Source organism: Puma concolor, chromosome A1 (assembly GCF_028749965.1).
Source record: "Puma concolor isolate L17-30 chromosome A1, mPumCon1.1.hap2, whole genome shotgun sequence".
Lineage (NCBI taxonomy): Eukaryota > Metazoa > Chordata > Mammalia > Carnivora > Felidae > Puma > Puma concolor.
This window is the reverse complement of record NC_141667.1, coordinates 65,587,842-65,611,314: the sequence shown is the minus strand read 5'-3', so window position 1 is coordinate 65,611,314 and position 23,473 is coordinate 65,587,842. Positions and strand designations below refer to the sequence as shown.

At 45.0% G+C, this 23,473-nt stretch overlaps 1 protein-coding gene across 3 annotated transcripts in view; it reads right to left on the bottom strand.

Moving 5' to 3' along the window:
• Positions 1-3,653: 3,653 nt before the first annotated feature.
• Positions 3,654-23,473, bottom strand: part of SFXN1 (sideroflexin 1) — a 40,988-nt gene continuing 21,168 nt past the window's right edge. For all 3 annotated transcript variants that reach the window (XM_086720051.1, XM_086720130.1, XM_086719977.1), the window contains exons 4-11: positions 23,344-23,442; positions 21,980-22,055; positions 21,374-21,459; positions 20,289-20,416; positions 18,368-18,417; positions 11,313-11,362; positions 10,863-10,910; positions 3,654-6,248 (exon numbers count right to left, since the gene is read on the bottom strand). In XM_086720051.1, coding sequence (XP_086576177.1) covers positions 6,152-6,248; positions 10,863-10,910; positions 11,313-11,362; positions 18,368-18,417; positions 20,289-20,416; positions 21,374-21,459; positions 21,980-22,055; positions 23,344-23,442 — 634 coding nt within the window. In that variant the 3' untranslated portion in view covers positions 3,654-6,151. The remainder of the gene's footprint in view (positions 6,249-10,862; positions 10,911-11,312; positions 11,363-18,367; positions 18,418-20,288; positions 20,417-21,373; positions 21,460-21,979; positions 22,056-23,343; positions 23,443-23,473) is intronic.

Sequence of the window (23,473 nt, the reverse complement as noted above, 5' to 3'; positions counted from 1 at the left end):
AGTTCTCCATCCCCTCACTCTCAATCTAAAGGTGTCCTCAGGTCTAAAATGAGTCTCTTGTAGACAGCAAATAGATGGGTCTTGTTTTTTTATCCATTCTGATACCCTATGTCTTTTGGTTGGCGCATTTAATCCATTTACATTCAGTGTTATTATAGAAAGATATGGGTTTAGAGTCATTGTGATGTCTGTATGTTTTATGCTTGTAGTGATGTCTCTGGTACTTTGTCTCACAGGGTCCCCCTTAGGATCCCTTGTAGGGCTGGTTTAGTGGTGACAAATTCCTTCAGTTTTTGTTTGTTTGGGAAGACCTTTATCTCTCCTTCTATTCTAAATGACAGACTTGCTGGATAAAGGATTCTCGGCTGCATATTTTTTCTGTCTAGCACCCTGAAAATCTCGTGCCAATTCTTTCTGGCCTGCCAAGTTTCAAAAGAGAGATCAGTCACGAGTCTTATAGGTCTCCCTTTATATGTGAGGGCACGTTTACCCCTTGCTGCTTTCAGAATTTTCTCTTTATCCTTGTATTTTGCCAGTTTCACTATGATATGTCGTGCAGAAGATCGATTCAAGTTACGTCTGAAGGGAGTTCTCTGTGCCTCTTGGATTTCAATGCCTTTTTCCTTCCCCACTTCAGGGAAGTTCTCAGCTATTATTTCTTTAAGTACCCCTTCAGCACCTTTCCCTCTCTCTTCCTCCTCTGGGATACCAATTATGCGTATATTATTTCTTTTTAGTGTATCACTTAGTTCTCTAATTTTCCCCTCATACTCCTGGATTTTTTTATCTCTCTTTCTCTCAGCTTCCTCTTTTTCCATAACTTTATCTTCTAGTTCACCTATTCTCTCCTCTGCCTCTTCAACCCGAGCCGTGGTGGTTTCCATTTTGTTATGCATTTCGTTTAAAGCGTTTTTCAGCTCCTAGTGACTGTTCCTTAGTCCCTTGATCTCTGTAGCAAGAGATTCTCTGCTGTCAGCTATACTGTTTTCAAGCCCAGCGATTAATTTTATGACTATTATTCTAAATTCACTTTCTGTTATATTATTTAAATCCTTTTTGATCAGCTCATTAGCTGTTGTTATTTCCTGGAGATTCTTCTGAGGGGAATTCTTCCGCTTGGTCATTTTGGATAGTCCCTGGCGTGGTGAGGACCTTTCTCTCGCACGCCGGACGTCCGCGCCGCAGGGACCGCGGCCGGCGACAGGGTCGGGGGTGAGGCGAGACGACGGGGACGCGTTCTCGCAGGTTCCGGCGGCCCCTGGGCCTCGGCGCCGTGCAGCGCCGCGCCTCCAGCCGCCCGCTCGCCAGGCTGCGCTCCCCGCTCCCGCAGGTAACCTGTGGCCGAGCCCGCCGCGCCCCTAATTTTTTTTTTCAACGTTTTTTATTTATTTTTGGGACAGAGAGAGACAGAGCATGAACGGGGGAGGGGCAGAGAGAGAGGGAGACACAGAATCGGAAACAGTCTTTTCCCACCTTTGAATGGAGATGAAACCTTTGGGGGAATTCTAAGGAGTGATATACGCAAAAAAAAAAAAAAAAAAAAAAAAAGCACGCAACCACTTGGAATATCATAAAATGCTATTCCAAAGTCCGTTATAATTATTCCTATTAATGGAGAAGCTGTGAAATACAGTGGGAACTACTTGAGTTTGACAGGCCTGGATTGAGATGGTGGCTGGGCCACTGTGTGACACTAGACAAGTTAGTGCACTTTGCTGAGCCTCAAATTCTGTTTTTTTAAAAAGTTTGAGAGAGAGAGAGCGCGCGCATGTGTGCACGAGCGGGAAAGGGGCAGAGAGAGAGGGAGAGAGAATCCCAAACAGGCTCTATTCTGTCAGCACAGAGCATGGGGCTCGATCCCACGACCCCGAGTTCACGACCTGAGCCCAAATCAAGAGTCGGACGCTTACCCAGCTGAGCCACTCAGGTACTCCTTCTCCTTCTCTTTAAAGAGATGGGGATATGATGGGCTCCTTGAGGATTAAATGTGCATCGTCCCAAGTGTCCTTTCTGCTCCAGAGGCTTTAGGGGCAGTGATGTCCTCAGTGACAAAGGAATGCTCCTTTGTCAAAGGAACGCAGCGTCAAAGGAATGCAGCTTGGTTGCTGGCAGCCATTTCCCCACTCAATTTCCAGGGACGATGTTTGTTTTGGGCTCTAGCCCCAGAAAATCGTACTCCACTCCTGACACATCCTGGTGATGACACAAAATGGATTCTTTTCTGCAAGGAAATGGGAGGCCGCGTTTTCAGATTCCTGGAAAGAGTCCAGTTTGAACCCAATGATCACACGGATCCTTGCCTGGTACCGGTTGTTCTAGGTGCTGGAGATATGGCAGTGGACAAAACAGAAATCCCTGCCCTCATAAGCTTATTGATACTGGTTTCCTAAGTACGTCAACACTGAGCCTTGAACTTTCTCGGAATCTGGTGGGGGGCAAAATATGCAAGAGGTTCGGCTACAGCCAGAACTTGTCAAGCTGTCCCTGGGGCTCCTGTTATCCTGCAGATTCTGGTTTGGGAGGTCTGGAGTGGGACCTGAGAAGTTTCCTTCCTTCCTTCCTTCCTTCCTTCCTTCCTTCCTTCCTTCCTCCCTTCCTTCCTTTCTAATGTTTATTTTTGAGAAAGTGAGAGCGAGAGCGAGAGAGCGAGAGAGAAGGTGTGTGTGGGGGGGGGGGGGGAGAGGAAGAGAGAAAGGGAGGCACAAAATCCAAAGCAGGGTCCAGGCTCCGAGCTGGTAGCACAGAGCCCGATGTGGGGACTGAACTCGTGAACCAAGGGGTCATGACCTGAGCAGAAGTCAGACGCTTAACAGAGCCACCCAGGCGCCCCAAGAACTTGCATTTCTAACACACTTGGATATTCTGGTCTATGGACCACACTTTGAGTATCTACATTTTAAGTGACGTCTTATATTCATCACAACAAACATGACCTTATTTTTCTTCAGCTTTCAGTAAAATTCTGCATATGCAAAACAAAAACAAACCTAATTTTGAGCATTCCAGTGGTTTACTTTTTCAGACAGGGCTGGAAGTCTGGGTGTCTGATCTTGGCTGCCACCGCAGTTTTCTAGTGACCAGGAGCAGCCCTGGGCATGCGCTTCACCATTGGAAGCCCCGCTTTTCTCATCTGTGAGCACAGGCTTTTCCTACCTTGGTCTCGTTTAGGCAAAACCTTGTTAGACATTTGACAGGATGGATCCAAGTGTCTCCGTTTGACCATTTTAACCTGGGAATTGCAGTTAGGCTGTGGGTTATCTCTGGGAAGGTTGGTGGGGTTCTAAAATCTTACCATGAATACCGAGGAACTGGTATTCTCCGTGTCTCTAGAACTCGCAAATATACCACGGGCAGCCATTCATTGAATGTTCACGAGGTGCCAGGTGATATGCGAATTGCTGTACGGGGACAGTCTTGCTCATGTTTACAGCTCTATGAAGTAGCTTCAATTATTTTCTCCACATAACCAAAGCGAACAAAGAAAACTGAAGGTCACAGAGAATGTCAGCTGCCCAAACACGTCGATTGCCACAGTGGGTACGACCAAGATTCTACCAGCTGTGACTTCTGGACCCACGTTCTTGAGTATAATTAATCTAAGTGATGGACGGAGGGACGGTAGCAGAACAGATGCAGAGATGTGAACGACAAGGTTACAATGCGCAATCTTTTATTAAGTCTGTTAATAAGGCGCTCCCCAATCTTGGGTTAACTTAGATTTTCTCTCTGAACGACAGAAAATGCTAGTTCCACATTAGCAGCAGACAAACAGTATGAAAGCAAATTCACCTCACCAACCATGTGCAGTGGGACATCCCCCCCCAACACCCCCGTGCTCATAACAAATGTTCCTGGAATGACACCATGGGGCGGGGGGCAGAGGGTGGGTGCCCGGCGCATATGGTGTTCGAGAAGGTGGAAGACTGGTCGCCCCACACAGGAAAACATTTCCTGCCAAAGGCACCACAGAAAACTGTTTCCTCATTAGGAGTTCCTGATGGTAGCCAGATGTTAAGTCTGAACGAAAGTACCATCGACTGTAACACAAAAACTGCATCGCCCTTTACATACAAATAAGAGAGATAATTTATTTTCATTCTGAGTTTAACATTTCATCCAGTTGAACGGAAATAATACATTGACTCCAACACTGGCAAAGACACCGCGCTAATACTGAAGTAATAAGATCTGCCAGTCAGTAATATGTACAATCATAATTATCACGTGACTAGAAATATGAACAACTATTTACCTTTATAAGCTCATTGCACTTCATGTGGACTTTTCTCCAGAAAAGATATTTCTAAGAGATCAGCGAAATTGCCAATCTTGGTTCATTTGTTCCTTTTTATAAACCATGATTAAATGATACAGTTAATATTTCTATATAAAAGCATCAGGGGTTGGAAGCCTCAGTAAGTGTTTAAAAAGACACATCCCCATGTTCATTATCCCTTCTACAACAGTGCTTTGGTCCTACCTTCCTGGTGTGTACAAAATTTTGGTTAGTTCATCAAGCGTCAAGCCAGTTGCTAGTTGATTTCTCAATGAAGGTTAGGATTCTTAAAGGGACCTAACAGTTAATGGGGGAGGGGGCGGTGAGAATTCTGAGATTAGCTGGGGCAGGTGGGGTTGGCGTCAAGCGCTTAGTTAGGTTAAAAACCACCCTTTCAGCACCTCATGGAGATCTGCCTTCAATTTCAGGCTCTTACCGCTACTTAAAGAGAAGCATCTACGGCAACAAAATACATCAGAATGTCATGGGGAACCAATTTGCTTCAAATGGTTTAAGACAGAAAATCTCAAAGAGAAAATTCTGGTGGCACAAAGGAAGGCTCGAGGTGCCCCCAAGCTTCAGATCCATAATCCTTTCAGAGAAAAAGAGAAACACGGACACAAGGCACACCATTTTTTCTTTATGAGGAAATACAGACTGGTCACATCGTCGGGAAAAATCTGTCGAAACTAGCTTCTACATTTTCCCCCCCACTTACAAGTCTCTGAATTACAAGTGAACTGAGTGGTCTTCACTCAACAGAACAACCACCTAGCATATGCCTGGAACATCTACAGACGTGAAACATAACCTGTTACCTTAAAAACAGGTGAAGCTACTACAGATGATGTAAACAGTGGCCCATGGATTCGTTATTTTCAAACAGGGTAGAATGCAATAGACAATATTCAAGGAAAATTCATTTAGTCACTGATTCACATACACAACATTTCTGCATCTTTCTGAAAGCCAAGGAGATCTAGAAGAATGACCAACACATGTAGCTAGCTGGAGCTGGGCTCTCACTCCTAAAGAATCAAACAAACCAGATCCAACCCAGTCACAGAGCACTGGTATTGAATATACTTCCAAAATCCGACACGTGTAACATTTCTGTGATTTGATTATTTGGTGTAAATAACCGAATCTAAGGTCAACAAGTGCAAGGTAAGATGAACTTCGTAAGAATGTAAAACAGTATAAATTTAGAAGTCAACCAAAGAAATCCCCCAGCAATGTGAATGCACATAATCGTGGCCGGCAGGAACAGCTCATGGCACTTGTCTATTACCGTGCCTTTCGGGAAGTACATGGGGGAGCTTTCAATCCTACAACTCCAAAAGATATGTCACTTAGTTGGGGTTGCCCACTGCCCAGACTGGAAGTAAAGTTCCCTTAATGTTTATGAGTCCAGTTTTTTACAGCTTAGCCTCAGAGCTTTGTGTTTTCCCAAATCACTGCTGAGTGATTTGAAACAAGAACAGGATAAACATTCAGTATTTCAAACAGATTTCCTTTTCGCTCACTGATAATCAGTAAGTATTTATTGAGTATATACTGAACATCTACTCTATGCCTAACAGTGCTTTTTAAAACTCTGGGGGAGGGCTGGTATATTGTCTTTGAAAAACAATTACTATAAAAGCTACAGGAAGGGTATTTTTGTAAATTACACCGTGATTCAAATGTAAGGGAGCCAACGGGTGTCGGGCGCCAGGCCCACACCAGGTGCTGTGCTGTAGGTGGCAGCTTGACTCTAAAAGGCTAATGTGGATCTTGAAAAGGTTTCTGTCACTGGGAGAACCCGGGTTGAACAGGCTTCTCCTCACCAGGTCTGCAGTAGGCGGGACAAGCTGTAGAGTTTCTTCCCCTATTTTATAATCCCTTGTTAAAGTACACGCGCCGTAACTCAGGATAGGTCTCTCGGATCTTGGCTTGCAGCTCAGCCTCCAAGCTCGTCACAGACATGGAACTGGGATAACGGAGAAATGACAGGATTATTACATGGGCAGAGCAGGGAACTAGAATCTGCAGACGGCAGAGAAGGGACCTTTCCGTGCCACCCCTCACCACCCCCCCATCCCTCCCCGCCATGACTGGTATTGTAAAACAGGGTCCTGTTTGAAAATGCTTCCTGGGCCCTGAAAGTGAGTGTCCAGCTCCTTTTAGACAATTAGTTGTTGCTAAAAATCCAAGAAATACACTTAAGAACCCAACAATTCTTAGTTTTTTTAATGTTTATTTATGTTTTGAGAGAGAGAGAGGGAGAGAGTGAGTCCTAGAGAGACAGAGAGAGAGAGAGAGAGAGAGAGAGAATCCCAAGAAGACTCCATGCCTTCAGCGTAGAGCCCAATGTGGGGCTAGATCCCATGAACCATGAGATCATGACCTGAGCCAAAATCAAGAGTCAGATGCCTAACTGACTGAGCCACACAGGAGCCCTAAGAACCCAACAATCATTAAAGCTTACAAACTTCTTCGCTGGGAAAAATAAGCAACACCACTCTCAGACCCTGCTGGTATTGGGAAACGTGGTAATATGCCACTGCCCAAAGAGAACAATCTAATGTTCACCATTAATAAAAAAGACATGTATTTAGTGGATTTAAAAAAAAATTTTTTTTTAACGTTTATTTATTTTTGAGACAGAAAGAGACAGAGCATGAATGGGGGAGGGGCAGAGAGAGAGGGAGACACAGAATCAGAAGCAGGCTCCAGGCTCTGAGCCATCAGCCCAGAGCCCGACGCGGGGCTCAAACTCACGGACCGCGAGATCGTGACCTGAGCTGAAGTCGGACGCTTAACCGACTGAGCCACCCAGGCGCCCCTAGTGGATTTTTTTTAATGTTTATTTATTTTTGAGAGACAAAGAGAGAGCATGAGCAGGGGAAAAGCAGAAAGAGAGGGAGACACAGAATCTGAAGCAAACTCCAGGCTCTGAGCTGTCAGCACAGAGCGAGATGCAGGGCTCAAACTCACGAACCGTGAGGTCATGACCTGAGCTGAAGTCGGACGCTTCATGGACTGAGCCACCCAGGCGCCCCCCGATTTAGTGGAATTTGTAACACTAACAATTCACTGGCACTAATATGCTTTTGTCCATTGTATAATAACACGTTTATTGCAAAACTTTTAGAAAACACTAAAATGGGGGCGACTGGGTGGCTCAGTCAGTTGAACATTCGACTTCAGCTCAGGACATGATCTCAGTTCGCGAGTTCGAGCCCTGAATCAGGCTCCCTGCTGTTAGTATAGAGCCTGCTTTGGATCCTCTGTCCCCCTTCTCTCTCTGCCCCTTCCCTGCTCATGTTCTTTCTCTCAAAAATAAATAAACATTACAAAAAAAGAAAATACTAAAAATTGCAAGAGAAAAATATCACTCACAGTCACACACCGAGAGATGACCTCTGTTAGTCTTTGATGAATTTTAAAAAAGTACTTGAATGTATTATATGCGTATATATATTAAAGCTTTTTTTTGTTATAAATGCATATTTATTATACAGAAGTACGAAGAAAAACTGTCCAGAATACTTACTACAGAAAACCTGGTAATATTTTGATATGTAATTAATCTTTTACTTTTAAATGTTTATTTCTTTATTTTGAGAGAGAGAAAGAGAAAGCATGCGCTGGTGAGGTACAGAGAGAGGGAGACAGAGTCCCAAGCAGGTTCCGAGCTGTCAGAGCAGAGCCTGACCTGGGACTCGATCTCACGAACTGTGACCGAGCTGAAATCAAGAGTCAACACTTAACCAACTGAGCCACCCAGTCGCAAAAATAAATAAACATTTATAAATAAATAAATAAATAAATAATAAATAAATAAATAAAAACTGGAGTAATATGTTTCTTGGCAGCTGAGTAAACTCCACCTGTAAAACCACCTGATTCTTGTGTTTACTTTGTAGGAAGAAGTTTAAATAATCCTTCTGCTTCCTTAATGGTGATATGCCAATTCAGACTTTCTAATGTTTTAGCATTGTTAACATTTTCTAGGAACCTGTCCGTGTGCCTGTTTCCAAATCTACTGGTGTAATGATGTCGATAATATTCATTTACCTTTTTAGACTCTGCAAGGTCTCTAGTTATACCTCTTTTTCGTTCACAACACGACTTGTTCCGACTGGCGTCACAAGATGACCATCCATTACTACTTCCAAAGAACCAACTTTTGACCTTTTGTTTCTGGGCCTACCTCCTTCCTTTCTCTTTCCCCGGAGTTTATTCTTTTTGTTCCTTTTTGAACTTCAGTTGGACATTTAGCGCATTGATTTTCAGGCATTCTTCCTTTCTAATATAAACATTTAAAGCCAATCATTTCTCTCAGAGCAACGTTTTTGCTGCTTCCCACAAATTTTGATAAGGACGGTTTTTATTACTTCTCATTTGTACAGTAGAATGGGTAACTGTAACATATTTATACAACAGACTATTATATAGCAGTCAGGTAAATGAACTTAGCTACGTGCAATAATGCGGAGGAATCTTAGCTGTAGGACATTGAATAAAAAAGAACGAATACCAGAAGACTCTACATAGTAATGACACCCTTGTCTAAAAAGTTCCCAAAGAGGCAAAACTAAACATTAGTAATACATATATGTGTGTGTATATACATTATATATATAAAATAAAAAATTTTAAGGGGCACCTGGGTGGCTCAGTCGGTTGAGCAGCCGATTTCGGCTCAGGTCACGATCTCACGGTTCATGGGTCCACAGGCCCCATGTCAGGCTCTGTGCTGACAGCTCAGAGCCTGGAGCCCGCTTTGGATTCTGTGTCTCCCTCTTTCTCTGCCCCTCCCCTGCTTGTGCTCAGTCTCTCTCTAAGATAAACATTAAAAAAAAATATTTTTTAAATAAATAAAAAATAAAACATTTTAAATGCAATTGTATGATAACTATGAAGTTCTGCATAATGGTTAAATCTGCAGAGGAGGCAGGGACATGGGCCGGGAAGAACCTACAAAAAGATGTAACTGACCGGTGATCTTTTTATTCATGAGTGGGCAGTGGGTGCACGGATGTTCATTGTATCATTAAAGTAAACAAAATAAAATAGGGTCATGCTTGGACCAATAAGAACAGTGTGTAAAGAACCAAGGAATAGGAGTAATCCTATTCTATGGAACTTATGAGCAAGAAACAAAAAAGAAAAATAAGCAAATGTAGAAGCAAAAAAAAAACCAGAGTGATAAGCTTCATTTTTAGATAGGGGAACACAAAAGAGTGCCCTTGGTCTCCCAAATGTGGAAACCACGTACTCTCCAAGGACAGGTGACCTCATGGCACCAGTAGTTACAGAAAAACTTTTAAGGTCCAAACCTAGAATTTAAATCAATCATAACAACAAATGTTAGAACAAATACAGTGTTTTTTCTCATAACACTTAAACAAAACCAAGGCCTATGTAAGGAGCTCCTTTATGGATTTTCAAATCCTTTAATCTCACAATTACAAAAGCTATTATTTATTAAGGGTTTACTTTGTATCAGGTGCTCTCCTCGGCATTTGACATACACTATTTCTGAGTCACCGAGTACAAGGTCAACTGTTGGACACTGGTATATACTGGAGAAATAAACTTTTCTTGCGTTAAGCCCTGAGATTCTGGGGTTTGCACAAGTAAATAGGTATGATTACCCCTCTTAGGAGATGGAAAAAAAATGCATCTGCCTGGGCTTAGAAGAGGTTCTAAAGGTCCTGCCCTCTCCCAGGGGAGGGCAGGGCTCTAGGCATCAAAGTGGTACAAGGCTCCCTCTCCTGGAGATTTAGTGCCCTATTTAGTACCAGTAGGAGCCAAACACAGAAGTGAAAGAACAGGTGAAAAGTGGAGTTCTCTCTCAGGTGGAGGGGACCTGATACAGTTAGTTCCAGAACACTTCATCATGCTTTGAAAGCCTAGGGCATTAAAGACCCTACGTTTGAAGCCTGTCGGCCCGTGAAGGTGCCACAAAGGCAGCAGCAGCCTGGTAATCCTCAGGCAAAAGCCAAACAACAAAACGCTGCTCTCTGTGCTTTCATGTTAGACCAGGAGGAGGCTGAAGACCTAGATTTATCCGATGCTGATTTAATGCCCGTCAGTCCCGTTCTTACATCAAAAGCAGGATCGAAGGGTGGCCTGGGATGAAGGCACACGATAAGGCGTTTGAGGCGAAAAGCCAAGTAGGAAGAAGGGAAGCCAATATACCAATCACTGAGACTAAGTGTGTGTAGCTGCTGTCCCTGGGGCGGATCTCAAATTCTAGTGCGTCTGTGTTACAGCTGCATTTGCCAACGGACTGGGCGACCAGGAGCCGTATCTAAAGTTTTCTAAAAGCACACTTGTACCAGGAGTTAACGTGATTCTTACAAAAGAATAAAGCATTTTCAAATGTGATGGTAGAGCTGGATCAAGAGAGTTTTGAAATTAAGCAGATGTGTGTTTGATTTCTGCCTCTGTCTTGTCCTTTGAGGGACGTGGCTTCATTCATCTTTGTGAATCTCAACGTCCATACAAATGAAATGGAACAGCAGCACCTGCGTCTTCAAATGGTTTTTAGGATTAAAGCTGGTGATCACTCCGAAGAATAGCAAATACATACCTTTTCTGAGGAAACAGAGCACAACACAGCGGCGTAGCAAACACCAAACTTAGGAAAACAGAAAAGAAAAAGACAAGTCAGAGCCTTTCCAATGGCAACTTTCAGATCCTTTGTCTCACTTTTATAACGATCCTTCAAATATTACATTTCCTCCCAAAAAATACGTCCTGTTTGTGTAATTTTATCACCAGGGACTGTCAAAATAAGTTTAAAAAAAATCAGAGAAATATCCAGAACTTAAAAAAGAATCACACAGAGTCCCAAATGTTGTAGGTTTCCCTTTGCTTCTATCCAATTGTTGGGACCGTAAGTTCCCTAAGTTCCGGGATCTGTTCTGGGTCTCACTTTCAAAACCTGTGTCTCACATTATCTACCCATTGCTTTGCCTTTCTTATGCTGTATATTTACCTCCAAAAAGGAAATTAAGTATGTAAAAGTGATTCCACTCACCAAAAGCCAACTAATCCAACTTGAATAGGTGCACTCATCCACGGGAACCTCTGTGTGGAGAAATAAATTACTTTGAATGCTTTTTATACAGGCTCTTCGAGACAATTTCTCCTGATTAGCGGGAAGAAAACTCTCCACACTACAAGACCCAGATTAGTGAAATGTGGGGGGAACACTGCAGCAGGCACGTTAGTTCTGACTTACTGCAGCCTCCTTGATCTGTCAGTAAATGCCCATGCAGAGATCAAGTGGCTTCTCATTTTTTTCTCTTGCACATATAATCTGAGAGATGCTTGGCTCTAAACAGGTGGAGAAATCATTACCATTTAATTGTAATTCACCTCTTGGCTGGGGAGGCTATACAGCCTGGTGTCAAGGTTGGAAGACAAACAAACCTGTACTCAAATCTCTGCCCTGCCAGTTCGCTCCTGACAGTGGGGGAAAGACAGGCAGAGCCCAAGTGCTCCAAGCTTTTGGTTTTCTCGTCTGCAAAACGAGGATCACAGCGGGTTTCCCAACAGTGAATGAGAGAAGGTATGTCAGGTATCGGTCATAAGGCACCTAGAACGGTGCCTGGAATGTAGCAGAAACCCAACATTTCCCTCCTCCCCTGCATCTTCCCTTTCTTGCTTTTAGTTGCTGTCAATATGGTTAAAACTATTGCTGGCACAGAAAACTTGTGCCTTTCACATTTTTTTTTTTTTATATGGAAACGAAGGAGTTGGTTGGTCTTTCAGAGAATAAGCAGTTAGCTTTTTAGTTTTCCAAAAGAAGTGGTACCAAAAAACACAATATAAAGAACGGTGGGGTATATGGTTATAGAAACAAGGCCACTGAAACGTCTGCAACCAAGTTGTGAACCGGTCGTTATGAAATCAGCCAACTTAGTGAAGAGTCAACACAAGCTGTTAAAAAAATCATGACCCCCAAGATGCTTGCATGAGAGGCATACCCTCGTCCCCGAGAAGACTCCTCTGGAGAACAGGTACATCACGCAGGGTAGTGCGGGGGGGAGAGAGGCATGTACTAGAGAGGAAGGGAGAAATGTCATCAAGAGAAGACACACCCACCCCTCCAAGGACAGTAAGAAAAGGACACACGGTATCTTGGGCAACTGGCTTGGAGTGATGATGGATTTTCATCAGGAGATGTAAATCCTCGCCCTGGCACTGCCCAGACTTGTGACGTCCGTGCTGGGTGACAGGAAGGCAAGCTCAGCAAGGAGATTTTGTGAAGGATGAACTTGAGCCCCTGAGAGCAGCCTTCTTATTTCAAGTGGACTCTTGTCTGAAGCGAAGGGGGCTAACCTATTAAACCAGGGAGCAGCTGCAAGTAATCTCCAAGGACGTGTGCAAGTGAGAGGCCGACTGTGCCTCATGCCAATGGTTTCCATGGAAAGGCTCTCGGTAGTGACAAGGATCCTGGAGAACTCTGACTTCATCCAACCTGGATGTCATCCTCTCTCCTGACTCCTCTCCAGCACCCCGTCCGCTCAACTCATCCCCACTTTCTAAACAGCACTTAGCCTGAGACTCAGGGAGCTGTGGATGTTTGGTCTTCCCTTATATGCTCCCACACCTCGAACTGTGCCAACAGAGGCTATCCTAAATAATAGTTTCAATGAATTAGAGACACTACCCATCAATTTAAAAGGTATATATTCATGAGGCCAATGTGCAAAAAGTTAATATGACTCTAAAATCTTCCCTCCGCCAGGATCGTGATCTTTTCCCCAACAGCTTTGCTGACTTATGGTAAAACGCACATATTTGACGTATAAAGTTTTGATACATGTATTTGGCTGAGAAGCCATCACGACGATCAAGATAATGAACATATCCTTCCATCCCTAATGCTTTCCTTGTGCCTTGTGCCCTTGGCAATTTCTGTTTCTGAAACCGCCCCCCCCCCCCCCCCCCCCGCACCCCATTCCCTGGCAACCTCTGATCTCTTGTCACTATGTATCGGTTTATATTTTCCAGCATTTTATGTACAGAATATATTCTTTTGTGTAATCATTTTGAGGTTCATTCAGGTTGCTGCACGTTATCAATAGTTCCTTACATTTGCTTGCTGAGTTAGGTCTTCTATTGCATGGATACAGCACAACTTGATAACCTATTCTCTTGCTGATGACCATCTGGGTTGTTTCTGGTTTTTGGAGATTGCAAATAAAAACAAAGCTGCTGTGAACATCCGTCTTTTATAGACACATGCTTTCATTTCTCTGAGGTAAATACCTAGGAGTGACATGGCTGGGTCAGGTGGTAAACATCTGTTTCACTTTTTAAGAAACTACCAAACTATTTTCCAAAGTGGTTGTACTGGTTTTCATTCCCACTAGCAGGATATGAGAGTTCCAGTTTCTCCACATTGCCACCGACATTGGCTATGGTCAGTCTTTTTGACTTTAGCCACCCCTGGAGGTGTTTAGTGGTAGCTCATGTAGTTTTTACGTGAATTTCCCCAGTAACTAAAGACACTGAGCATGTATATGTATATAAACACATATATACATGTATATATGTATATATTTGGGGAAACGTCTGTTCAAACCTTTTGCTCATTTTTTTAAATTGGGTTGTTTTCTTGAACGAGTGTTGAAGGCTCTTTATATCTTCTGTATAGAAGTCCTTTATCAGATACAAGCTTGCATAGATTTTCTCCCAGTCTGTTTGCCTTTTCAAAACTATAAAGTTTTCAAAAACAGAACTTTATCATTTTGATGAAGTCCAGTGTATCAATTTTTCTTTTATGGACTGTGCCTTTGCTGCTGTGTCTAAGAAATCTTGGCCAAACTCTCAAGTCTCAAAGATGGTCTCTTCTATATTTTGCCAGAAATTTTACAGTTGTAGATTTTTACGTTTAGAGTCTATGAACCATGGGGAGTTAATTTTTATATATGGTACAGTCAATTCCCTATACATAGCCCACAACCTGGCCATCTGGAAGTTTCCCAATAAGCCATGCTGTGTGTCCTCTCTGAGCTTCTGTGGACCATGTATCCTTGGCCACCATTCAAGTCTCTGCCCACCTCCTGCATTTGGGGGAGACATTTCTAATCCCTCTGTGCTGCATTCTGTAATCACCAAGTGTTGGAACCACTGCCTTGTGCCTCTTCCTGTCACTGTGCTTTCTGGCTGTTGAGAGCAGGGCTCTGTCTCTATGACTCAATTACCCAGCACATTGCTTGGATTGTAACAGGGCATTCAGCAAAGGGCTGCTGAGTAAATACATGAGTGAATGAACAAATAAACGCTACACTCACACTTAATTAACAGAAAATCCTGAAAATACACTGAGTAGACAGAGCTGTCCACCTTTGTTAAAAGGAATAAGGAAGAAGCAGAACTAAGGGATGAGGAACTATTATCTGATCTAAACCACAGTAACTTTATTTATTCCTAATGAAAGTGCCAGCAAGGTAAAGAGACCACAGGAGTTATTCTTCAAGAATACCATTCTTCAAAGTGCCAGATTTTAGGCAGTGAACTTTCTTATTTATTGCAAAGATTTCTGTGAGTCACCTGCCCACAGCTGATGCTTTTTTCTAGCTAGCACTCCACTTGGAAAAAGATAAAGCGTAGGGGGGACGGATGAGTCATACCGAATGCTCCCCAAGCTCACCATTAAAAAAGCCAAGAACGTCCAATTCGTTTCATGTTGGCAGAGGAGTTTGGTCATGTCCAAGGTAAAAGCCCAGGCAAGTGCATCCTTACAGAGGGGCACATGCGGCCGCTAGAGCTGTGGGAACAAACAGGGGGCCAGGCGAGGCAGACATCACCCACATGGACGATACGAGCTGCTGAAAAATGATCTCTGAAACCTCTGTGAAAGGAGCATGGTAAAGCTTGCCTTTCAAGATGCACATGAAAGTGCTCCGAAGATGGAAATGTATGGCTATTAACACAAGCCACCTCTGCCTATGTTTTAGTAGCAGCTACACTATCCCTTCAGTCCCATGGGAACTCTCTACTGCGCAAAATGCAGGACTTCAGCCTAACAGCAACCCTGCACTCTTTCGGGGAGTGGAATGTGTGCATGAATAGCTCAACATTTAGCCACTGCTTTTTCAAAGCAACGCCCTCCACTGAGGTCTGAAGGGGTGCAGCCACAACCAGACCCCCGGTAGCTAGTGAGACCCTGGGACTGATCCACGAGCTACTCTGACCGCCTCTCCCAACCTCACCCGGGGGATCTGCAACCAGCGGCCTCTGCCAGCTCCAGGTGAGGGGCGGAGGGGCAGGCTGGGGAGCGGGGCAGGCAGAGGGCTTCTCCGTGAAGGATGTGTGAGGTGGCATACCTCCAAATTATTATTAAGTACATGATATCCAGCGAAGCTAAAAACTGCAAACTGAGGTGGGGGAGGAAAACAAAATATGTATTCATTTATTAACGTGAAAAAGCTTAAAAGAGAGTGGCAATGGGGGGTTAACTGCCTGGCTCATTTGCTGCTTCTTTCATGCAGAAAATGCTGTTAGGACGAAACAAGAAAATGATGCAATATGCACAACTACGTCCCCTGTCCAGTGTTTGTCACTCAGAGTAACTACGGCAACTTTTCCAACAATGCCGAGACCCCAGGAGTGCCAAGGCACGACTGAACTGGGAGAATGATGTACCAGCCTCATTTCCATGCGTTTTCTCCAGTGACCTAACTTTTCAGCATTAATGTAGCTTCCAATGCAGACTTTCCTTGAGAATTTCTGGGATCCCTAGCCATGATCGGGATACGTGTCAGCAGCCACAGGGCACCACGTGCCCCCAGGCTGCAGCCAGACTGCAGAATTGAGTCCCACCCGCGGTGGAGGCAGTGAGACTCGGAGCCCCTGCTCCAGAGCCAGGCTGCCGAGATTCTTCTGCTGGGTGGCCTTTGAGAGACAGAGAGAAGAGGATGGGAGGGCTTCGGAAGTGGGGATGCCGTCACTGAAGGTGGCCTCCCAACAGCTTTCACAGTCACCTGCAGATTCATGACAATCATAACCTGGTGACACGATCGGCAGAATGAGCCACACTGATGACCCATCTCTTACAAAAGCGTCACTTTTATCGTCAGACGAACTATATAAGATGACAGCTTCCAAGTCTTGTAACCAACCTAGAAATTTGGTCTTGCTTTAAAAACCTGATTGTTTCTTCAGTTCAGCAGGAGTGGGGGGTTAGATTTATTTTGATCCTCCATTGCTCTTGAAGTTGGCACGCCAAGACCTTAGGAGCCAAAAAGGCTGCCTGGGCCGATGTATGCCCTTGCAGAAACAGTGGGATCCTAATGCCTTCCCAGAGCAAGAGCCGGCAGAGAAGAACACAGGGCATCAATTCAACGTCTGCAAAGTTAGGCATGTACTGGATGGGCCACTCACCACTAGCACCCTGAAGAGTGATGTTGAAAAACCCTGTTTAAATGAACGTCATAGGTGTTTTCCTTCAAAGCCAAAATCACTTCCCATAAGTAAAGCGGGGATCGACAGAGAAAGGAGCACTGCATTAGTTTTTTTCAGATTTTCTGAAAAGCACTGAGATGTCAAAGCTGATGAATTCCAGATGTGTATATAATCTGGTAGTTTTAGGATACAGTCACTGTTCAAGTACCTAAACTAATCCATTAGCAGCTTTTAAGAGTCCATCTTCTCTAAGCTTTGCACCAGAAGGAGAGATGGGCAAATTTTTTTCATTAATTCTTAAAATAACAGCTTAGTGAAGTAGGTAAAATGTCACGTGAATCCACAACAACACTTTGGTCTATACCGATACCTTTACTGCTTAAATACATACATATCTATCTATATATATATATATAGATATATATAGATATAGATGGGCATCTATATCTATATATATATAGAACTGTTTTGTATCTGGGGACAGTTCAATGGCTACAGGGCCACCATGACATGCTATTGCACAATTCATACTGATGTGCAAGACTGCTGTGGGAGGGTGCTCAGGAAATACAACTCTTTCATGTGCCCACAGCTCCCGAGAAAGAATACGAGAGAAGGTGCTGGAGAGAGGGTCCCCTTTCCCTAACACGGGGTTGATGCAGGGACAGGCCACAGCCTGGGTACATGGGTCAAATGAGGCACTCGACGTTACTATCTCCTCATGGCATACTTTCTGGTTTCCTTCTCTAAGAACATAATTGTATTGCAAGTGTTTATGAAGTGTTCACTTAGCGGTGACTGTAGCTTTCCTCCTGGGGCCCATTAGAATTCTCCTAATCGTGAGATTAGGATTAGGAAACCATTCAGGAAGTGTTTGGCCTGTGAACTAGGTCCTTTTTCAAAGCTTTATAGTGTCTCTTCGATGCTACGTTTCTGTTTCTAAGACCCAAAACGATTCACCCCAAGACAGCTGCGGTCTTCCCCACGAGACACCTGTTCCTTCAGCGAGGAGCCTGCCTCCTTTCTCCTGGTAGATCTAACAAAGCCACTTTCCAAACCGCATGAGCCACATGAGTCACCCGATTCTACCATATCCCACTTGTTAAAGCAGTGGAAAATGAAGATGACGCGTGAACACTATTGCTTTAAGCCGCAGATGCTACAAACAGCAGTGTAGGAGCATCGAGAGTCCTGGGTCACAGTTTCATCCCGCGATATTCTCAGACCTTGAAGGGAGGTGGCTGAGAGACTAACGAATTACTAGATATGATCACCAAAGAAAAATACACGGGGCACTATATTCAGGGTTCAACAAAGCTACTACTCCAAACGACGTTTCCATTTCCGGTAGTCGGCATGGTAACCTATCAACACATCACTCCAAATTCACACCATGTCTTCATTATCACCTAGCTAGGCATCCCAGTGATGACGAGGATGAGTGTGTCATTCATCCCGAGGGTGTGACCTCTCGAGAAGTGAGCAGCCACCTTCCATTTATGAAAGCTTTTTCAAATATCTGAGATCACAAGTAAAATGTTCCTCGAAACATCTTTTTAGTTACGTGAGTGCCCAAGTGCCAACGGCCTTCAAACTCTTTACTCGCTGTGTAGGAAATATTCTGCACAGTTTGAAATCCGAAAGGGTTGAGGCAGAGATAGAAGTGGGGCTTACCTTTAGGAAGGCTTTCTTCTCCAAAGTGTTCATGATAAATGGAGGGATGGCTGCGAGTAAAGACAGATCCACCTAAGTCTTAATATTTATTTTCAGCTTACGTTTTTTTCAACAATTTCACAAAACGCTTATGTCACTTTTAGGCTATTTTCACTGGCAGAGTGCAATTATTTGCAGTAATTCTTTAAAATACTTTAGTATTTAAAAAAGATTTTAAAAATAATGTGATGGTCTTTACCAGCCAGAAAATTTTATAATCTTGAAGGGAACTTTAGATTTTACTCTAAGTACGCAGTAGTACGCACATCAGGAACTTTTCTCTCCTGTGTTAATAAAACACATGCAACCTCCCCCAGGCATCCATCCCACGTGGGGGGAGAAAAAAGAGAAAAAAGAAAAAAAGATTCCTGCCTTGAGTGACCCTAGAAAAGTTACCTAACTTCTCTGAGCCTCCGCTTTCTGTTTTCCTCATTGATAAAGTGGAGAAAATTCTATCAAACTGGCTGTGACGGTCAGATACAATGATGCACATAAAACTTCGGGGAGTGGTAGTTCATTTATTATTTACTCACGATTTCCATCAGACTAAACTGTCACGTCAACCACTTCAATATGGCAATTACCTCTATAGATTTCACTGGGAAAGAAAGATTGTGTTTCTCCTCTGGGGACTAAATAATGTTTAAAATAACCAAGCCTCTAGAAATAGATCTGTTGGGCTGGCTGAACTCCAAAGGGGAGCCTTGTATTTCAAAATGAGAAAGAACAAAACTAAAATCAAACACAGATACGGGACAGAAGCAGGAGTTGCAAGCTTGATTTTGGCAAATCTGGAAATCCGGGCCCAGCAGGCGCGTTGGGGAGGGCACCGCGGCCCCTCGTAGGTTGGGGACAGTGTGTTGGTGCCAGACTCGGGGGGACTCTTGGCCTGTTTCAGGACTGCGGTTTCCACAGTGCACCCACCTCCAGAGCATACACTGCTGTCTCGTGAGGGTCCACGAGGGTGCCTCTGTTGAATGAATTAATGGTGGCGAAATCGGATAATCCCAATTGGCTGGGATGCCACTACCATGTTCCTCAGAGTTTTCCTTCAGGCCCTTTTCTTCAACTTTTGCTGCCTACTCCTACTTATCCCCTGATGAGATTCACAATGACAAAACGAACTTAAAGACAACAAAATATACTAGTGGGACAACCTGACAGCAGTTGATTAAGTAAGTGGGCTTCCCCGGAGAGCCTGGTTAATAGCCAAGTGCTTTCTGCATTCAGTTTAGATGATGAAATTAATCATACGAGTTTCCATTTGCTGCTGTAAACAGCACTAGACCTTCCAGACCATCTGGTTTCTGAGTAAGTCTGAGAATCTTCTCTCGGCCTTTGGTCTGAGGGTAGCTCTAGAAAGCCCTAGAAGTGGCCCAGAGTTTCTCAGAGGAACTAAACACAATGCAGATTTTGGCTGGCGCTTGTGTTGACTCCAAGCCCTGTGAACAAAACTGAGTAGAAGCTTGGTGCACATCTTAAGAGCTGCTCTAACCAACCCGACTTGGTGTGTGTTCTAAAGGGTCTCCAACTGATACAAATCAACCTCCAGCAGAAATTATTCTGATTCAAGAACTTTTCGAAGTTTCTTTTTAAGAGTGATGAAAATCAAATTCTTTGCCTTCAGGTTCTCATAACCCATACTGTCACCGCCCAGGTCCACACCTGTGCCCAACACTGGTCTGCTGTGGTGGGCCAGCTTCCCGGCCAGTCTCCCCAACCATCCCACCACCACTGCTGGCTCCCTCTGGCCTCCACGGGGCACCCACAGCGCCAGGTGTCATGCAGCAAAAGCCTGAGAAAGATGACCCCACGCCCCCGCCCAAACTGCCCCGTGGCCGCTCACACTACGGTCAGGCCTCGCTGACTGAGAGCTACTAACCCATGCCCGGGGCTGCCATGAGAATCCTGGAGACGACCACCTGTGCGATGGCTTGTTTTGCAGCATTGGCCGACTCGCCCAAACGGTCCCCACTCTCATCTGTCACGGGAATGCCGACTTTGAGTTCCCTGCCGAGCAAAACACATGCAAAGAGGTTCACAGACGCCCTCTCGTGAAAAGGCTGGAAACAGCACTGTGCCGTGGAAGATCAAGTCCCCACTTAATCCAACTAGCCACTCAGGTGTCATTTTTGGCACTAAGGGGCCTGTTTTCAAATACCACGGACAAGCTGTATGACGGACACAAGAGTAAAATAACACTAGCGAACTCCATTACAGAAAGTATCTCGTTTTTAGGAACGATAGGACTCAAAGGGCAAGTATGCTAACTTAAAGATAAAGCTAATTCCTATGCTCACGTGCAAACCTGAGCAACTCTCCAAATGAGAGACACATACATGATATGTGCCATCAGTGACCTAACTGCCTAGACTGACGCAGGACTCGCCAGTACGTGGCACTACTGGGTATTTAACTCTACTTACTAACAGTACAGCTCCTATTTGTTACCCTTCCTCGTTATCCATTCCAAGCTGCTTTTCCTTGTCCTTTCTTCTCTCCTAATTTTTTGCCAGTGCTATAAAATACTTTCAAAAATAGACACGAATATTATTTTAAAGCCAAGAAGACGGTTCTGGGCTGTGGTGGGGGAGAACCTATTTTAGAGAATACGCTTTCAGTGCAGAGACCTTCTCTCCCTAGCCCTAGCACAAACATTATGTTAGCTTGAGATCCACGTTTTAAACGTTTTACTACACATAAGCAGAAAGAATATTCTATCCCCCCACATGCCCACAGCCTACTTTAGTAACTAGCAGGTCATGGCTAAGCTTGCTTCATTAATGGACCCATCTCCGCGCCCGTGACGGATTATGCTGAAGCAAACCCCACGTCTCCCGTAGTCTCCCGTAATTCCGTCTGCAAAGATTAACATGAACTTGTAATAAAAGTTCCGACAAAACTAATTATTCCAAGCGGCTCCACTGTCAAGCACCAGTCCTTTCGACGACTGCACGTGGATCTTACCTTTGCCTCATTAACGGGATATTAATGCAATTAGCAGCAGCTACCGCAGCAAAGGGAACAAAACGTCCTATGAGTGGTGAGACGTGCTGCAGAAAAGAGAATTCCAAAAGCATTACCTTACTTTGCCCGGATGACTAAATGCAAACACTTATTTCTCCCTGAAAACCGCTAAAAACCCAGAGCCTTCTTTGCACGGACGCTCAGGCCAGGAGTACTTTCAAAACTCGTGGCCTGGTGGTGTCCATCTATTTCCCACATGGGCGCACTTCCGGGACACGTGACAGCTTAGCCTGGCTGACGGACTGGGGGGCTTTGGAGTCGCAGAGTCTGGAGTCCACGTACTGGCATCCCTACCTCTCCGGAGGTGTGGGCGCAGGCACGTTCTTCTGCACACAGCCTCTAGCGGGCAGTTAGGGTCAGGGGACACTGGGCACAGTGCCAGGGACAGACCAGGGGCTTGGCAGACGGTGTGGGTGACGGCACTTCCCAAGCTCACTGGAAGACACAACTGGACCTGAACTATTCTGGGAAATAACTGAGAGGCTTGGAGCCAGGCAGGTGAGAAGAAATTCAGAAGCTCTGCTACAGAAATGAGAATCTGGGTACCTTGGTCAATGCATTGAGTCCCAGAGCTGTTGCTACGGCTCCAGTTGTGGCGGAAACGTAAGCTGTTCCCAATTCACTGAAAAGAAAGAGAAAGAACGGTGCGTGAGAAAGGAGGGCACGTCAGGAAACTTGGGCTCACCGTTTTCTAAAGAAATGAGGGAAGATGTGAAAGAGCGTGACTAAGAGCGGAGAGCCCCCCAAACACACCCGCTATCGGTCTACACATAGAAACGCTGAAGGGGAGCAGGCGGACCCCGGAGAAGGGGCACCCCTCGCACACAAGCCGACTGCCACGTACGACGAGCGGCCACAGGGAGCCGGTTCCAGGGTGGGACGCAGGGGCTGTGCGTGCACGACGCCACAGTGCGGGATGGAGGGAGGAGCAGCCGCGTCTGCGTGTTGGCAGCACGGCTGCTCAAGCGAAAGATACTTCCCCAATATAAACATACACACCGAAAGCAAACCTGCGCCGCTGTCGTTCTTAAAACGATAGAACCTGTCGTATGGAACTACTGAAAGTCCCGTCCTCGACAGGCAGCCAAGCACAGCGCTTTTCTCTCACTTTAAAAGAAATTTTAGTTCAAAGGGTTGGAAGAAACGAAGGTGTGATAAACACTGCTGGTGGCGGATTTCCACAGCCTTTGTTCCATTTGGGGAAAGAAGACCGTGTGGACCGTCAAAAGCCATCTGAAGTGATGCGACGAAAAAGAAAACACTTTGAAGTGTTGTACAAGTTGAGCTGAAAGCTGTGGTTAGCTACAGGACTGTGGTTGTTTACAAGACTGGCTCTGTAGATGATTTATTTTAAAGACAAATCCTGGGGCGCCTGGGTGGCTCGGTCGGTTAAGCATCCGACTTCAGCTCGGGTCATGATCTCCCGGTTCGTGAGTTCGAGCCCTGCATCGGGCTCTGGGCTGACAGCTCGGAGCCTGGAGCCTGCTTTGGATTCTGTATCTCCCTCGCTCTCTGCCCCTCCCCCCGCTCATGCTCTGTCTCTCTCTAAAATAAATAATAAAAACATCAGTAAAACCCCAGAAAGACAAACCCTGTATGAGAGTCCCCCTGATTTCCGCAGAGATCGCACTACTGAGCCTGCTACTTTGGACACTGCTGTCTGGCCACAGGCTCAGGGTAGGTGGGGGCTGTCTAAACTTGCCACAGGCGTTCTGCAGGGGGAGCTCGAGGGTGTGGGAGACAAACCCACCTACCAGCACCACTAACAGCACGAGCCCTGAGAAGGGAGGAGAAGAAACACTACTGAAAACTATGCCCCGTGATATTCCGAACAGTATCAACAATTCGTACGGCACTGAATCAAGGGCACGCTGGAGAAGTCAGGGAACAGTTAACTCTCACAGTCTTACTTTACAGTGAGGGGAGCGTCTCCACTTCTGTTGGTGTAATTGACCACGGCATTGAAGGACTGGTTAATCCACTGCCAGAACAGCACCGCCGGCGTGGTCCTAAAACAGAGCGATCCATCACACACCGGCC